The sequence below is a fragment of the Pteronotus mesoamericanus genome, unplaced genomic scaffold, assembly GCF_021234165.1.
Source record: "Pteronotus mesoamericanus isolate MK-2021 breed Mesoamerican mustached bat unplaced genomic scaffold, CSHL_Meso_final contig_2, whole genome shotgun sequence".
Classification (NCBI taxonomy): domain Eukaryota; kingdom Metazoa; phylum Chordata; class Mammalia; order Chiroptera; family Mormoopidae; genus Pteronotus; species Pteronotus mesoamericanus.
The window spans coordinates 14562003-14575344 of record NW_026555084.1 but is presented as its reverse complement, the minus strand read 5'-3'; the positions used below and the strand labels follow the sequence as shown (position 1 = coordinate 14575344).

Below are 13342 nucleotides of genomic sequence, written 5' to 3'. Positions count from 1 at the left end.
AGCAAATGCTAGGCCAGTGCCCACAAAGCTCCAGGCACAGAGCTAAGGGACTGGGACAAAGGATGAGCAAAGTAGACCTGGTCCCAGCATTCACAGACCTCACGCCCTGGAGGGCTGGATGTGGGCATTCGTGATTCGTAAGTGCTGTGGGGATGAGGAAGAACGGTGTGCTCTGGGACAACAGCATGCGAGCTAGGCCCAGGGCCTTGGGCTCGATGCCACCGTGAGGTGTTCTGTGGGACATTGAACGGGTCCTCTGTGCCCATTCTCTGGGACACCTGGACATTCTCCCTGTGAAACCTCTCCCTGGGGAACAATCAGCAAGAACTTGGGTTCAAAGTGGTGACATGCCCAGCTCCCAGTACCCCTGAGAGTATTTGCGCCCATCTGGCTGGAGGCTAAACCATTGCCTCTTGGAACCCCTTCTTACAGGACTTGGTCACTGAAAAGGGAGCTTTAGGTGCTCAACATCTTCCTTGAACAGATGAGGAAACTGAGGCCCAAAGAGAGGCAGCTGCTCAAGGTCATCCAGTGAAGTGGCAAAATGAGAACAGAACCCCAAGCTCCCCATTCTCTCTTCTTACCCATCCCCCTGACATTCTCTCTTCATACCTCCCTCCTGCCAAGAATGACCAGTAAACACATGTACACTAGAGGGAATCCTGTTTCAACCTGAAGCCAGGAGGGCTTCCCCTGCTAACTGCAGTAGTTAGAATGTAAACAAAGCTCCGCAGGACAGGAAGAGATTTATAGCTACATTTGGAGGGATATGCGCTGTAGCTGTGGTGTTTCCTTAGGTCATCTGGTGATGTGTCTGTATTGAATACCATACTTTCACTTAACAAACAACTCCAAGGAAATGTAGCTATTTGAGCCAGGAAATGCTAGTTCTTGCTCACTGCAGCTTTGTTTCCAATAGCAAAAAACTGAAGACAACCTAAATGGAAACAACCTAAAAGTCCTACTGTGGTAGATCTGAGCCACAGAATGTAGCACTTTCAAAAGTATAAAGGTAGGCCCTGGCTGGTGAGGTTCAGCAGATTGAGTGTCAGAACCAAAGGGTCGCTGGTTTGATTCCCAGTCTAGGGCACATGCCCGGGTCATGTGCCAGGTCCCCAATAGGGGGCGCTCAAGAGGCAACCATACATTGATGCTTCTCTCCCTCTCTCCCTCCTGGTAGGTCTACATAAGGGACCTGGCACACTGCTGTGTTTAAAAAAAAAAAAAAGAAGCAAATTTAAGAAAAATATGTACAGCGCCAAATCATTTTAAGCTTCATCTGTGAATTTTTTTTTTGTTTTGAGAATGAACTTTATTGACCTATTATTTACTTCAGTAAAATTTTGCTTAGAAATCCCGTCCCTTAGAGCAGGGGTTAACAAGCTCTTTCCGCCAAGGCCCAGGCAGCAAATAGTTGGGCTCCGTGGGCCACGTGTCGCAGTCATCATGCAAAGCAGCCCAGGCCGTACACACGACAGTGAGCATACCATTTTCCAATACGACTTATTTCTGAATGCAGCGATTTGAATTTCATGTAATTTTCATGTGTCACCCAGTTTTTTTTAATCACTTAAAGATGTTAAAATTATTCTTAGCTCACAGGCTATGCAAAAGCCAACGGCCAGCAGATATGGCCTGGGCGGGGGGGGTGTGTGTGTGTGTGTGTGTGTGTGTGTGTGTGTGTGATAGCCAAACCCTGCTTTAAGTCCAGTTCATGCCCCACCTCCGTTCCAGCCACGCTCACGTATTTTGTACTCAAATATTCCTGTCCTGTTCCTCCACGACCCCCCTGTGACCTTCAATGGCCCCTCCAGTTGCCTTGAAGCTCTGCCTGTCTGGCCTTGGGGACCCTCGTCTCCTGGCGGCAGGACTGTTTTTTCCTGAGCGGGGCTCTGAATAGCTCCATTCACCTTGGCAAGAGGGAATCCAGAGAAAAGAATTTTGTTTGGAGTCCTGGAGAAGCCAGGACTCAGGACTTTGATTTGCCTTTGAAATCAGGTCCCATCCCCTCCCTCCCTTTCCCAGGGGTCCTGTGCTGCTACGTTTCCTGCTTGCACCCTGCCAGCCCCGCCAGTCTGTCCCCTGCAGCAGCTACGGCCGCATCAGCATCCCTGCTCCAGGTTGCTGGCCATGGACCCCAGAGCCCTCTGCTTCCTGTTCTGTTGCCTGTTCATCTGTGTCATTTCAGGTATGGACCTCTCCTTCCATTGCGGCAAGTTGTTTTTACTCCCCTGGGATGTCCTGAGCTGTCCCCTGTCCCTCGCCCCTCCTTTCTCAGGAGTGCCCTGTTGGCAGTGTGGGGAAGGGGAATGAGCGCTGGACCCTGGTGTCAAAGCTCAAATCCTCCTCTCACTGTGCTACCTTTCCTGGGTCCTGTCTCCTCTGTGAGCTCAGCTTCTTCACTGGTACAATGACAAGGATGGGCTGCGTGAGCTTCCAAGCCCTTTCCAGAGCCAACACGCCTCTCTGATCTGAAGTCAGCGGCTATCAGTCTAAGTCTAGCAGTGACTCAGATTCGTGGGTGGTTCAAGCATCGGAACTCTGAAATTGGGCAGAATGAATCCTGGCTCCTCGGCTCACCGGCAAGCTTTGATAAAATAGTCTCTGAGGCTCAGTTTATTCAGAAGTAAAGTGGGGATAACAGTAACCTTAAAATTATGGAGTGGTTTTGAGGATTAAATGATGTGATATATATAAACGTTTGGTCTGGAGCCTTGCGCGTAAATACTCAATAAGTGGTGGCAATATTATTTTACTTGTAAAGACCCTGATTATACCTGGTCACGCCAAGATTATATAATTCCAAAAGTCTGAGTGTTTATTTCTAGGTTCTTTGACCGTAAGGGCCTATCATTTTGCTCACAAAGAGCAACCGATGGGACAACCATCAGGAGCACGGTCTGAAGAATTTCTAGCCCAGAACCTAATAGAAGACAGATCCTTAGGGGAGGAGGGGGCCCCAGGAGACTTTTCCTCCACCTCTCCACTTCCAGCCACCCCAAGGAGAGGTTGGGACTGGAATAATCTCTGCAAGAGAATAGCTGTGCTTGGAACAGGATATGGAGGGATGGTGTCATCCCAGACTTCCTCTTCCAGATGCTGCCTGGGCAATGGAGATATTCCCATGTGGTGCTATCAGATGTTCTTTAGGGAGCTTCAGATGGAAGGGAAGGGGCAGGCATCTTTCTGGTAAGAAAGCAGCAGCCTAGCAAAGGGTTGATAGTTGAAATTGGAGAGTTACTTGAAGGAGAAGTTGAGGGGTGGGGGATACTGGAGGCGATGTGATCTCAGACATTTAGAATATGGGCACTGAGAAGGATCCCTGAGAGTCGTCTAGCCGAGGGATTTTAAAACTATGCTCGTCCTGGCTGGTGTGGCTCTGTTGGTTGGGCATCATCCAGCAAGCTGAAAGGATACGGGTTCAATTTCCGGTCAGGGCACATACCTGGGTTGCAGGTTCAGTCCCCAGTTGGGGGCGTGTGCGAAAGGGAACTGATCGATAGTCCTCTCTCACATCGATGTTCCTCTCCCTCTCTTTCCCCCTCCCTTCCCCTTTCTCTGGAATCAATTAAAGAAAACAAAAATTTAAAAAACCCAACAACTATGCTCTAAGGAATAATTCTGTTGTCTTATTGCCTGTGCTGGGGTGGGAGAAAGAGGGGAAATAGTGATTGAAAACTGGATGGGTGGATTTCCAGACCCCGTCCCTTTAGTAAGAATAATGCTGTTATTATTTTTTATCATTGGCCTTTCAATATTTCAAGAGAGGGCTCTTCTATCTAGACTTTATCTATTGATTGGTTTGCTTTTACACTTGAAAAGCTTTGGTTTAGACCAACCTCTTCATTTTATAGATGCAAAAACTGGGACCTAAATACAGCAAGAACACAGGATTATAATATTAATATAACATTATTATATTAATAATGTATTACTCTTGGGCAAACTACATGACACTCAGTTTCTTCATCTGTAAAATGGGCATGTCCGTGAAAGCTTTCTGGTGGGGCTTTGTGAGTATCAGAGAAGGTACTGCATGGATAGCACTCTGCAGTGTCCAGGGGCCCAATGATTTTTACTTATGATGATGATGATGATGATCATCATCATCAGGTCCTGAAATGAAACTTGACATCTTCCTGAAGTTTGCCTAAATGACCTGTTGGCTTGGCAAACCCAGAAGCTCCAAAGCTGTCGACATCTTGCGATGGCTCCCAGGGAGCTCTGCCCACAGCCCACGGTCCTGGGAAGCAGAGCCTCCGCTAATGAAGAGGTGTTTGCAGGCACCCTGTAATCAGGGCTTGCGGTGTGCCCTGTTGGATACGGCCAGGACAGCCCCAGCTCTGCGAGCCACTCTAACCCAGCCCTTGGTCAGGTTTCAACTCCAGACCGAATAGGGTTCCAGACCCAGAATCCCCGGACTTCCTCCCACCCGCTGCTCTGACAGCAGCCTCTCATTAGGGCAATCAGAGAACCAGGGGATACTCCTGCCCTTCTTTTATCCTGCCCTCTGATTGGCTTGCTTCATGGAAGGCCTCTATGGATGTTTGGCTATTAAAACATTAGCTTTTTAGCTTTATATTTGGATTTTAAAAAATACAGTATTTGTGGCAGACTGAATAATGCGCTCCCAAAGGTGTCCACATTCTGATCCCCAGAACCTCCCATGGCAGAGAGGAGTTAAGGCTGCAGGTAGAATGAAAGTTGCTAAGCAACTGACATTAAAATAGAGTATTCTAGACTCTTCACCCAGTGTAATCATGAGCATCCTTAACAGTGAAAGAGGGAGTCAGACAAGAGAACCAGGGAGAGACGGCCGCGTGAGGAAGACTTGATCTAATTTTGCTGGTTTTGAAGATGGAGAAGTGGGGCCATAGCCAAGGAGTATGGGCAGCCTCCAGGAGCTGGAAAAGGCAAGGAAACAGGCTGTCCTGCTGACACCTTGGTTTTAGCCCAGTGAGACCCACGTGAGACTTCTGTTAGATTATGAATTTGTGTTGTTTTAAGCCACTAAGTTTGTGGCAATTTGTTATAGCAGTGACAGAAATGAATATACTATTCATGATGACTATTTATCGACTATTTTATGCCAGGCACTGTGCTAAGTGCTTCGATATATTCTCACTTAGTCTATACAGTATGGGCAGGCCTCGGGGCTATTGCGCATCTGGTTCCAGACCACCGTAATGAAGCAACTATCACAATAAAGTGAGTTGCAGTCTTCTTGCTGGTGGAGGGTTTGTAAAAGATGCAATGTCTGTGAAGCACCTTGAAGTGAAGCGCCATGAAACCAGGTATACCTGTAGCCATGCAAGGCAGGTGTTCTTGTTCTCATTTTCTACAATAAATGAAGAAAGTGTGGCTCAGGAAAATCAAGTGCCTTGGCCAAGGTCACACAGCTAGTGTGAGGCAGAGCAGAGATGGAAATCTCCAGCACCACTGGCTCTGAAATGCCTATTCCATCCACTTGTCCAGGGTCACCATCTCTTCTCTGGAGTGGCCTAGATACCGCCTCAGAGAATCTTTGTTTTTAGATGTCAAACTTCAGTGTTCTAGGTCACCTCATTAATACGCTGAGTCTAGCCGTTCTTTCTGAGGTTTGGTTTCTCAACCTGAAAAGGCGGGTAATAAACGCTCACGGGGTGGCCTTTGGGGCCATGGCAAGGGTTAAACCAGAACGGGTGCGCGCGAGTGTGTGTGTGTGTGTGTGTGTGTGTGTGTGTGTGTGTGTGGCGGGGTGTGGGGGTGGGTATTCTCTGAGAGCTGTTAAGTGCTCTTCCCATGTACAGAATTCTGAATAAACCTCACCCAAAATACCAAAACTTCTTAACATCATTGAAACACCCTTTCCCTCCATGGTGCCCCCAACCCCATCCTGTCTTCCCCGCAGCTGACCTCCAGGGGCGTGGCAGAACCACAAAGGCTCAGAAGAAGGAGAATGTCAAAGCAGCCCGCGCCGGTGGGGGGAGGCCCTCAGGAGGCCCAGGCGGGAGAAAACCCAAATCAGACGGGAGGCAGAGGTCCCTGCAGATGAAGACACCTGTGGAGGCTGCAACTCCCAGCCCACCGGCCCCCTCCATCCTGACCCAGGCGTTAGGGAGGGGTCGCTTCCAGAAGGTGGGGGACTCCCTGAGCCTGAGGGCTGGGGAGTCCCTCGAGCTGCGCTGCCAGGGAAAGGTGGTCCACTGGAGGGTGCCTGTGTACCTGGAAGAGGAGGGTGAGGGACGGCTCAGGTACGGGCTGGAGGAACTCCTGCGGCAGCCTGGATGGGTCCAGGGGTGGGCCAGTTTATTTGCACCTAGACAGTTTTTATAGGGATTAAAATAGGCCAGGACCCGCACTGGGCATCCCATTACATACAGCTACAGGCACTTAAACCGTAAAATATCCTCGCAAGACCCATCAGATGCATAGTGGTTTTACAGAATGGGAGACAGAGCTTCCCATTATAAAAACGGGTTCAAAAGATTTGTCTACGTTCTTTCAATTTAGTCTCTTAAAATGAGAATTCCGGGGACTCTGCCTCCAGCAGGTGGAAGTGCTTAGAGGGCATTTGCAGACCTGAACAAACAGGCACAAGGAAGCAGTCTAGGAGCATAAAGGAGTTTGGGGATCCCACTTACGTGTGGGATAGGCGAGCCAATCAGAAACTGTGGGTGGAGCCAATACAAAGCCGGACTTCTCCATTGGGGAAGGGGAGGCTAGGTGGGTGGGGTAGTGAAAGCTGGGCAGGGCTGTCAACCAACCAAATGCTGCCGCTAGGTGTCTCAAGCCGTCCCCGTCTCCGGCCCCCCGCGACTGTCTTTCAGAATCAGGCACTTCAAGCAGCATAGCCGGTTACAGCTGGTGAACTCCACGGGCGCAGACACGGGGGAATACAGCTGCTGGGCTCGAGCCTGCGAGGACGCCACCTGCCCGGGAGACGAGGGCCGCCTGGGAAAGACCTTCATATTCTTCACAGGTGCCCTGAAGTCAGGGTCTCTGGGGACCTCGGTGCAGGAAAGCCCTCCCAACATAACTGTCTTAACTCTTTCCCCTTAGTTCCCGCTGTAAAATGTAGCAATTGTGCGAGTGGCCCTCCAAGATCCTTCTCGTGACATTCTGGGATTCTATGGCTAATTTCATGGAGAACTGAGGAGTCCGACTCAGTTCCACCTTGGAAATAGATGCCGCTTCTAGAATCAGCTGGGTCTCCCGTTACTCCAATTCAGGCATAACAGCGATGATTACCCAATCTAGATGTTCCTGACCGTGACTCAGTGTCACCTGGAAACCTGTTAAAAACACAGATTCCTAGGCCTCGTGCCCATTAAGCCCCAAACCCTGGGGTGCCAAGTCCTGCAGGGAAGCCTTGTCTCTGGGAAGATTTGGGAACCAGCAGCCAGCGCTTTCAACCCTGGTTGCCCATGAGGGTCATTGGGGAACTTTGAAACTGCCGATTGCTCCCCCTGCAGTAAGGTCCTGATTGCCTTGGTCTGTGGGTGCTGCCGGCACTGGTTATTTCAAGAACACCTTTGGCCGATTCTAATGTTCAGCCAAAGTTAACCGTTGCATTTGTCTAGCCCTAGAGCCGCTTCATACAGAAGCCATTAACCAATGTGGCTTTTTAAATCTGAATTAATTCAAATGAAGTAAAGTTTAAAATTCAGTTCCTCAGTTGCACTAGCTACATTTGAAAAGCCCGAAAGCCACAGGAGGCTAGTGGTTGCATATTAGACAGCAAGGGTACAGAACATTCACCATCACGACGGAAAGTATTATTGGATGGCACTGCTCTAGAAAGTTGGTCCCCAGATAATTCACTGCACCATTGTGCACCCAAGAATCTGACTGGAGACTATGTTGCTAAAAGCACCTTGAAAGAGTTTGATAACTGTGTGCCTCCCCCAGGCCTGATGCCTCATATCCAGTATCCTTTTTGCTTCTCATCAGCTCTGCAAAGTAGGCCAAAATGGGATTATCACTCCTACTTGACAAAGAAGAACAAAGCCTCAGAGGAAGAAAGTGATGTGCTTATGATTGCACAGCTAGTGGGTGGCAGGATTGGGAATCACACCAGAAACCTCAACTTCAAGTTCAGTACTTCCTGTGATACTTTTCACATGGAAAGGTTCTCGGAGACCAAGCCACCTGAACCCTCTCAATGTACGAATGAAGGCACTAAAGCCCAGAGAGGAAAAGAGATTTGTTTAAGATGCACAGCAAGCTAATGACAAAAGCTGAAACCAGCAGGCTGATGTTTAGCCCCCAGCAGGCAGTGAACTTTCATTGTTTGGCTTTCATTGTACCCTTACCAGCAGGGAAAGAACATGGAGATTGGAGACGGGCAGGGAAGGTGGGACTTTAAGGCCACACAAGGGACCTCATGCTCATGAGTGGTGACAGAGCATCAGGGGACAGTAAATCTCATTCTTCTCTCTCCTCCTTCCTTCCCAGACCCAGAAGAGCTCTTTGTCCCCACAGAGAATTATTATGAAATGGTACAGTTACGCAGCCATCAACCAGTCCTGCTTCCCTGCCAGGTGACCAACCCCCAGGCCCAGGTGACGCTGCATCGAGAGTTCCCCCCAGAGGAGGTCCCAGTGGATGGGACAGATATCTCCTTTGATGTGAAGAAAGGCTTCACCATCCACCGGCCCCGAGCTTCCTTGGCTGGCTCCCTCTTCTGCTTGGCCAGCCTAGGAGGCATGAGACAAATCTCTACCAAGTACATGCTGATCTACATCAACTGTGCGTAAGCCTGGGGCACTGGGTGGGCCGGGCAGGGCAGGGGAGGATATGGGGAAGGATGCCTCCTTTGGGAGCCTTGGATTTGGGATCTGTGGATTATGGAGCTCTGAACCACCAACCACCTTTCAACAATATTCCGAGTATTCGACCATCCTGTCCAGAAATAGCCAACCAATCAGCTATTGAGCTGCCCTCCATCAGTTCAGCCTTCCTGTTCATCCACTTCTGAATCAAGTCATATTATTCCATTCATCCATCCTCCCTCAAATCAACCATTCCATTCACCCATCTTCCATTAATCAACTGTGCCATCATCTACCTTGAGTGCTATCAACTCAACCACCTCAACCATTCATCTTCTGTCAATTTCACCATTTCGCCCATTCCATTCAATCATTTTAACAATCAATTCGGTGTTTGTCCCCCTTTTTCTCCCATCTTCTCCATGGCAGACCCATCTTCATCCCCCAAACCCTCCATCCAAGCTTCGGCAACATCAGTCCGACTGGGAGAGAACTTCAGTGTGACCTGCACAGTTCTGAGTGAGCCGGAGATCGCGGTGGACTTCAGTTGGGAGTATCCAGGGCAGAAGGTGAGCAGAGGGTGAGAGGAGGCTGTATGTGTGTATGCGGTGGTGGTGTGTGGGGCAGGGTGTGGGAGTGAAGGATTAGGACGAGGGTCAGGAACAGTCACAGCAGAGTGGAACCACCAATTGACCAGGCATCTGATGAACAGCGATCCTAGTCCCAACTCTGACACTGCTCCTCTGAGTGACCGTGGGCAAGTCACTTCCCTTTTCTGGACCTCAGTTTCCTCATTTATCAAATAGAGCTACTCCTCAGGTTACTGTATAAAAATGTATAATGTGTTCCTTTGTTAATTTATCCAACAATAATTATTGATCACCCACCACATGCCAGACACTGTACTAAGAGCTGAGAATGTAATGAGGAGTCAGTAGACTGCTATCTGCGAGCTTAGAGTCTAAACAGGAAGGGGGAAGTGAACAGACGTGATCACTTGGAGAATACAGTGAGCTACATCAAGGGTAAAACAGAAATGTGATCAGCTGTACGTAAGATAGATGGGCAGGACATCTTCTTTAAGGTATAACATTCAAGCTGAGACCAAACTGGCTCAAATCACACAAAAATGGGGCTTGCTTCTGTTAGTCTTCTTACTCAAAGTTTTGTATACTTTTGTCTTTTTGTTTCGGGTAGAAGAGCTCCTTTCAACATTTCTTATAATGTAGAGCTTGTGGTAGCAAATTTCCTCAGCTTTTGTTTGCCTGGGGAAGCCTTTATTTCTCCTTCATACCTATAGGATAACTTTTTTGGATGAAATTCTTGGCTGATTTCACTCTTTCAATATTTTGAATATTTCTTTCCACCCACTCCTGTCTTGTAAGGCTCCTATTGAGAAATCTGATGATAAGCTAAGGTCTCCTTTGTAGATGACAGTCTTTTTTCCCTGGCTGCCTTGAGAAGTTTTTCTTAGTCATTGACTTCTGACAGTTTGAATAAAATGTGTCTTGGGGAAAGCCTTTTTCTGTATAATTATGTGTTCTATTAGCTCCTTCAATTCTGAATTCCAGTTCTTTCCATAGACTTGTGAAGTTCTCATCAACTATTTTGTTGAGTATGCTTTCTGTCCCCTCTCCCTTTCTTCCCCTTCTGGTATACTTATTATCCTCGGGTGCTCTTTCTAATGTAGTCAGGGAGTTCTTGTAGAGTGCTTTCATCTTTAAAAACCCTTAGTTCTCTCTCTTCCTCTTGGGTTATTCCTCGTTTCTACCTTCGAGTTCACTAATTCTCTCTTCCATCTGATCTGCTCCATTTCCAGTGCTTTCTGATGCATTCCTCACCTCACTTAATGAGTTCATCAGCCCCAGAATTTGTTTGGTTCTTTTTTGTAGTTTCAGTCTCTTTGGTAAAGTACTCCCTTTGTTCATTAACTTTATTCCTGAGCTCATTTAACTGCCTATCTGAGTTTTCTTGTATATCGCTGAGCTTCTTCATAACTGCAATCTCGAATTCTCTGTCATGTAAATCTGTCTTTCACAACTTTCAGTTGGTTTCTGGGCTTTTCCTTTTCTTTCTGTGCTCCCAAGTTTCCTTGGTTGTTTATGGTGTTTGATGGGTTGTTTCTCCATCTGAGCATTTGAGGCAGTGAACTCTTTCATTGTTTGGCTTTCATCAACTCAGCATGTTTACAGGTACGGTGCTTTCTTTTGTTTTCCAGTAGAGGTGGTATAGGACAAGTTTTTGTTTTCTCTTACCTGCACCATTTGCACGTCTGGGCTAGTGGTGGAGTAGCATCACTTAGACTGGGGAAGATGCTGCAAGCCCACTGGGATGGTGGGTCCACTCTGTGACCAGCTCTCCTCGGTTACAGGGCACCACCACTGTGGTGGGGGAATGTGGCGGGTGGAGAACAGCTTTTGGGAGCTCCCAGACCTGCCTCCTTTTCACTCATGGCCCATTCCCTGCTGTGCTTTGGGGGGCATCTCACTGCCTTTGCTGCCTCTGCTGGGATTGGTGGAGCAGGGGCAGGGGAGGCAAGTCCTTGATTCCTGTCTCCGCCCCCTGCCAGCAATGGCTGCTGGCACTGCTCTGTTGTTGTTTTAAGGCTTCCCAGAGCCTCTACCCAGCTCTGCCGCGATGGGGAAAAGAGAAGCGAGATGCTTTTTTTCTTTCCTCAGAGGGAAACTGCTTCTGCCCCTCTTACGCTCCAGGCCCTCATGTGAGGGCTGCAGCTCCACCCTTCCCCCGCTACCTGGAGTTGCAGTAGGCACCGAACTGCAACCGTTGCCACTGCCCTGTCCTTCCCCAACTGTGCTCATGCCAATACCCTGCCCTGAGATGTCCCGATGGGTGGGTCTTTCAGGAGTGTTTGTATACTGAGCGAGGGATCCTTTGAGGTATAAATGTCCAACTTGTCGTAAATTTAAGGGGAGAAACAAAGGAGTCTTGTCGCTCTGCCGTGATGGAGATGTTGCTTTAGGAATTCTTGAAAGGGCTTTCTGGAAGAGCTGGAATTTGACATGAGCCTTGGAGGGAGGGCTGGACCCAGCAAAAATGTGATGAAGGTGAGCCCGTCCCCAGAGGCTTTAGGGCATAGAAATAGTGGGGGTCATTTTCACACTTGTCAAAAGTGGAAGCTGAGACCCAACAAGGGGAAAAGAACATGCATATGGTTGGGAGACCACAGTTTCCCTCTGCCCACATTTCCCCAAACATGTTCCTTGGAATGGTAGAATACCACCCAACCCCCCAAAATGTCTTCTTAGGAAAAGCCACCTCTTAGAACCATCACCTACATTGGCGATTCAAAACCCACCTGCACACGTGACAGACGAAGTGGCCTGTCTCCCCAGTTTAACTTTGCTTGACTCAGTGTTTCCCCAGAAATTCTGCTCATGGGTCCCCCATGTCCCCCTTTGAGGAAGGAGTACCCATTAACACCCCCCCAGAACCAGATCTAGGAAGTGCTGCTCTGGGCTGCGCTACCTGCTGCCTCTCTGAGAGCAGGGAGGGACCCCAGCTGCTCTCCGGGGACTTCAGAAGCTTCACATTTTCCACAAAGAACTGGACTTTTCAGGTGCTCTGACACTGAGGTGTGGTCTTGGGCAAGTCATTTTCCCTTTCCCTGGGGATACATGGTGCCTCTCACCTGCGAGCTGCTGCCTGAGTCAGAGATGGCACTTGGGGAAGCTGACAGTTACTTTTGTGTCCTACAGCTGGGCCGGCCCCCCTACGTCAGTGAGCGGGCGGACGTGGTCCACCGCAAGGGCCAGGTGCAGCAGAAGGTGGGAAGCACCCTGTACGTGGAAGAGGCCCGGGCTGGGGACGCTGGCACCTACACCTGCCGGGCCACCAACCTTCAGGGCACTGGGACTGCCACCACCCGCATCCGTGTGATCCGAAGCCCTCGTGCCTCCCCTGCCCCTTCCTAGCTCCTTCGCTGGCTGCAGAGCAGCGGGCAGAAGCGGGAGTGGGTCACTGTGTGAACTTGGGTGTTTTTTATGCCAAGAAGGCGCCCCAGGGGGCAGAAAGAACCTCAGCCTTCATCCCTGACACTCTCCCGCCTCTGCTTTTACCCCTCGCTTCATCCTCACTGCCTCACTCCAAGCCCTGACCTGGTCTGACAGCCAGCCCCCATGCCAGCCCCGGGTGCCGAGGCTGAGCCAAGCTGGGGTCCGTGGGGCACCGGTACCGAAGGAGGGATCCCGGAAGCCACTAAGGCCCCAGGGCTTATTCCTCCAAGATGCCCACCCTGGCAGAGATCATCACGAGGACCCCTTCCACCCTCTCCCAGGAAAACACAAGAGGCCAAATGAACACTACCGGGAGCTCTATTTGGTTTCCACAGCTTGTCTGCCGCAGGGTGGGGCTCTGACCACAGCTAGCTCCTCGTGTGCGCCCCAGGCCGCATGAGGGACACCCTGCTCCCCGCAACGGGCCCCCTTTGCAGCCCAGGCCTTCCCATTAAGGCAATGGTTTCTAAAGGGTACTCTGCAGCCTCAAGGGCTCTGGCCCTTAGTCCAAGGAGTTCAGGAAATTCTGAATGCTTTGCTTCTTTCTTGGGAGTCTGCAATGGACGTTAATAGTTA

The 13342-nt window shown here is 49.6% G+C and overlaps 1 protein-coding gene across 1 annotated transcript; it reads left to right on the top strand.

The window, feature by feature from the left end:
* Positions 1-2130: 2130 nt before the first annotated feature.
* On the top strand, positions 2131-12809 carry LOC129066378 (platelet-derived growth factor receptor-like protein). Its single transcript, XM_054567915.1, has 6 exons — positions 2131-2188; positions 5891-6233; positions 6810-6961; positions 8437-8730; positions 9183-9322; positions 12470-12809. Exons 1-6 carry the CDS (start codon positions 2131-2133, stop codon positions 12683-12685), a joined length of 1203 nt encoding a protein of 400 aa, XP_054423890.1. The 3' UTR covers positions 12686-12809.
* The last annotated feature ends 533 nt before the right edge of the window (positions 12810-13342 follow it).

Bases quoted from the DNA above. Each gene is read 5' to 3' on its own strand.
- LOC129066378 (XM_054567915.1), top strand. From the start codon at position 2,131: ATGGACCCCAGAGCCCTCTGCTTCCTGTTCTGTTGCCTGTTCATCTGT. The intron at 2,189-5,890 runs GTATGGACCTCT...TCTTCCCCGCAG, and splicing joins GTTCATCTGTGTCATTTCAG to CTGACCTCCAGGGGCGTGGC. The intron at 6,962-8,436 runs GTGCCCTGAAGT...CTTCCTTCCCAG, and splicing joins GACCTTCATATTCTTCACAG to ACCCAGAAGAGCTCTTTGTC.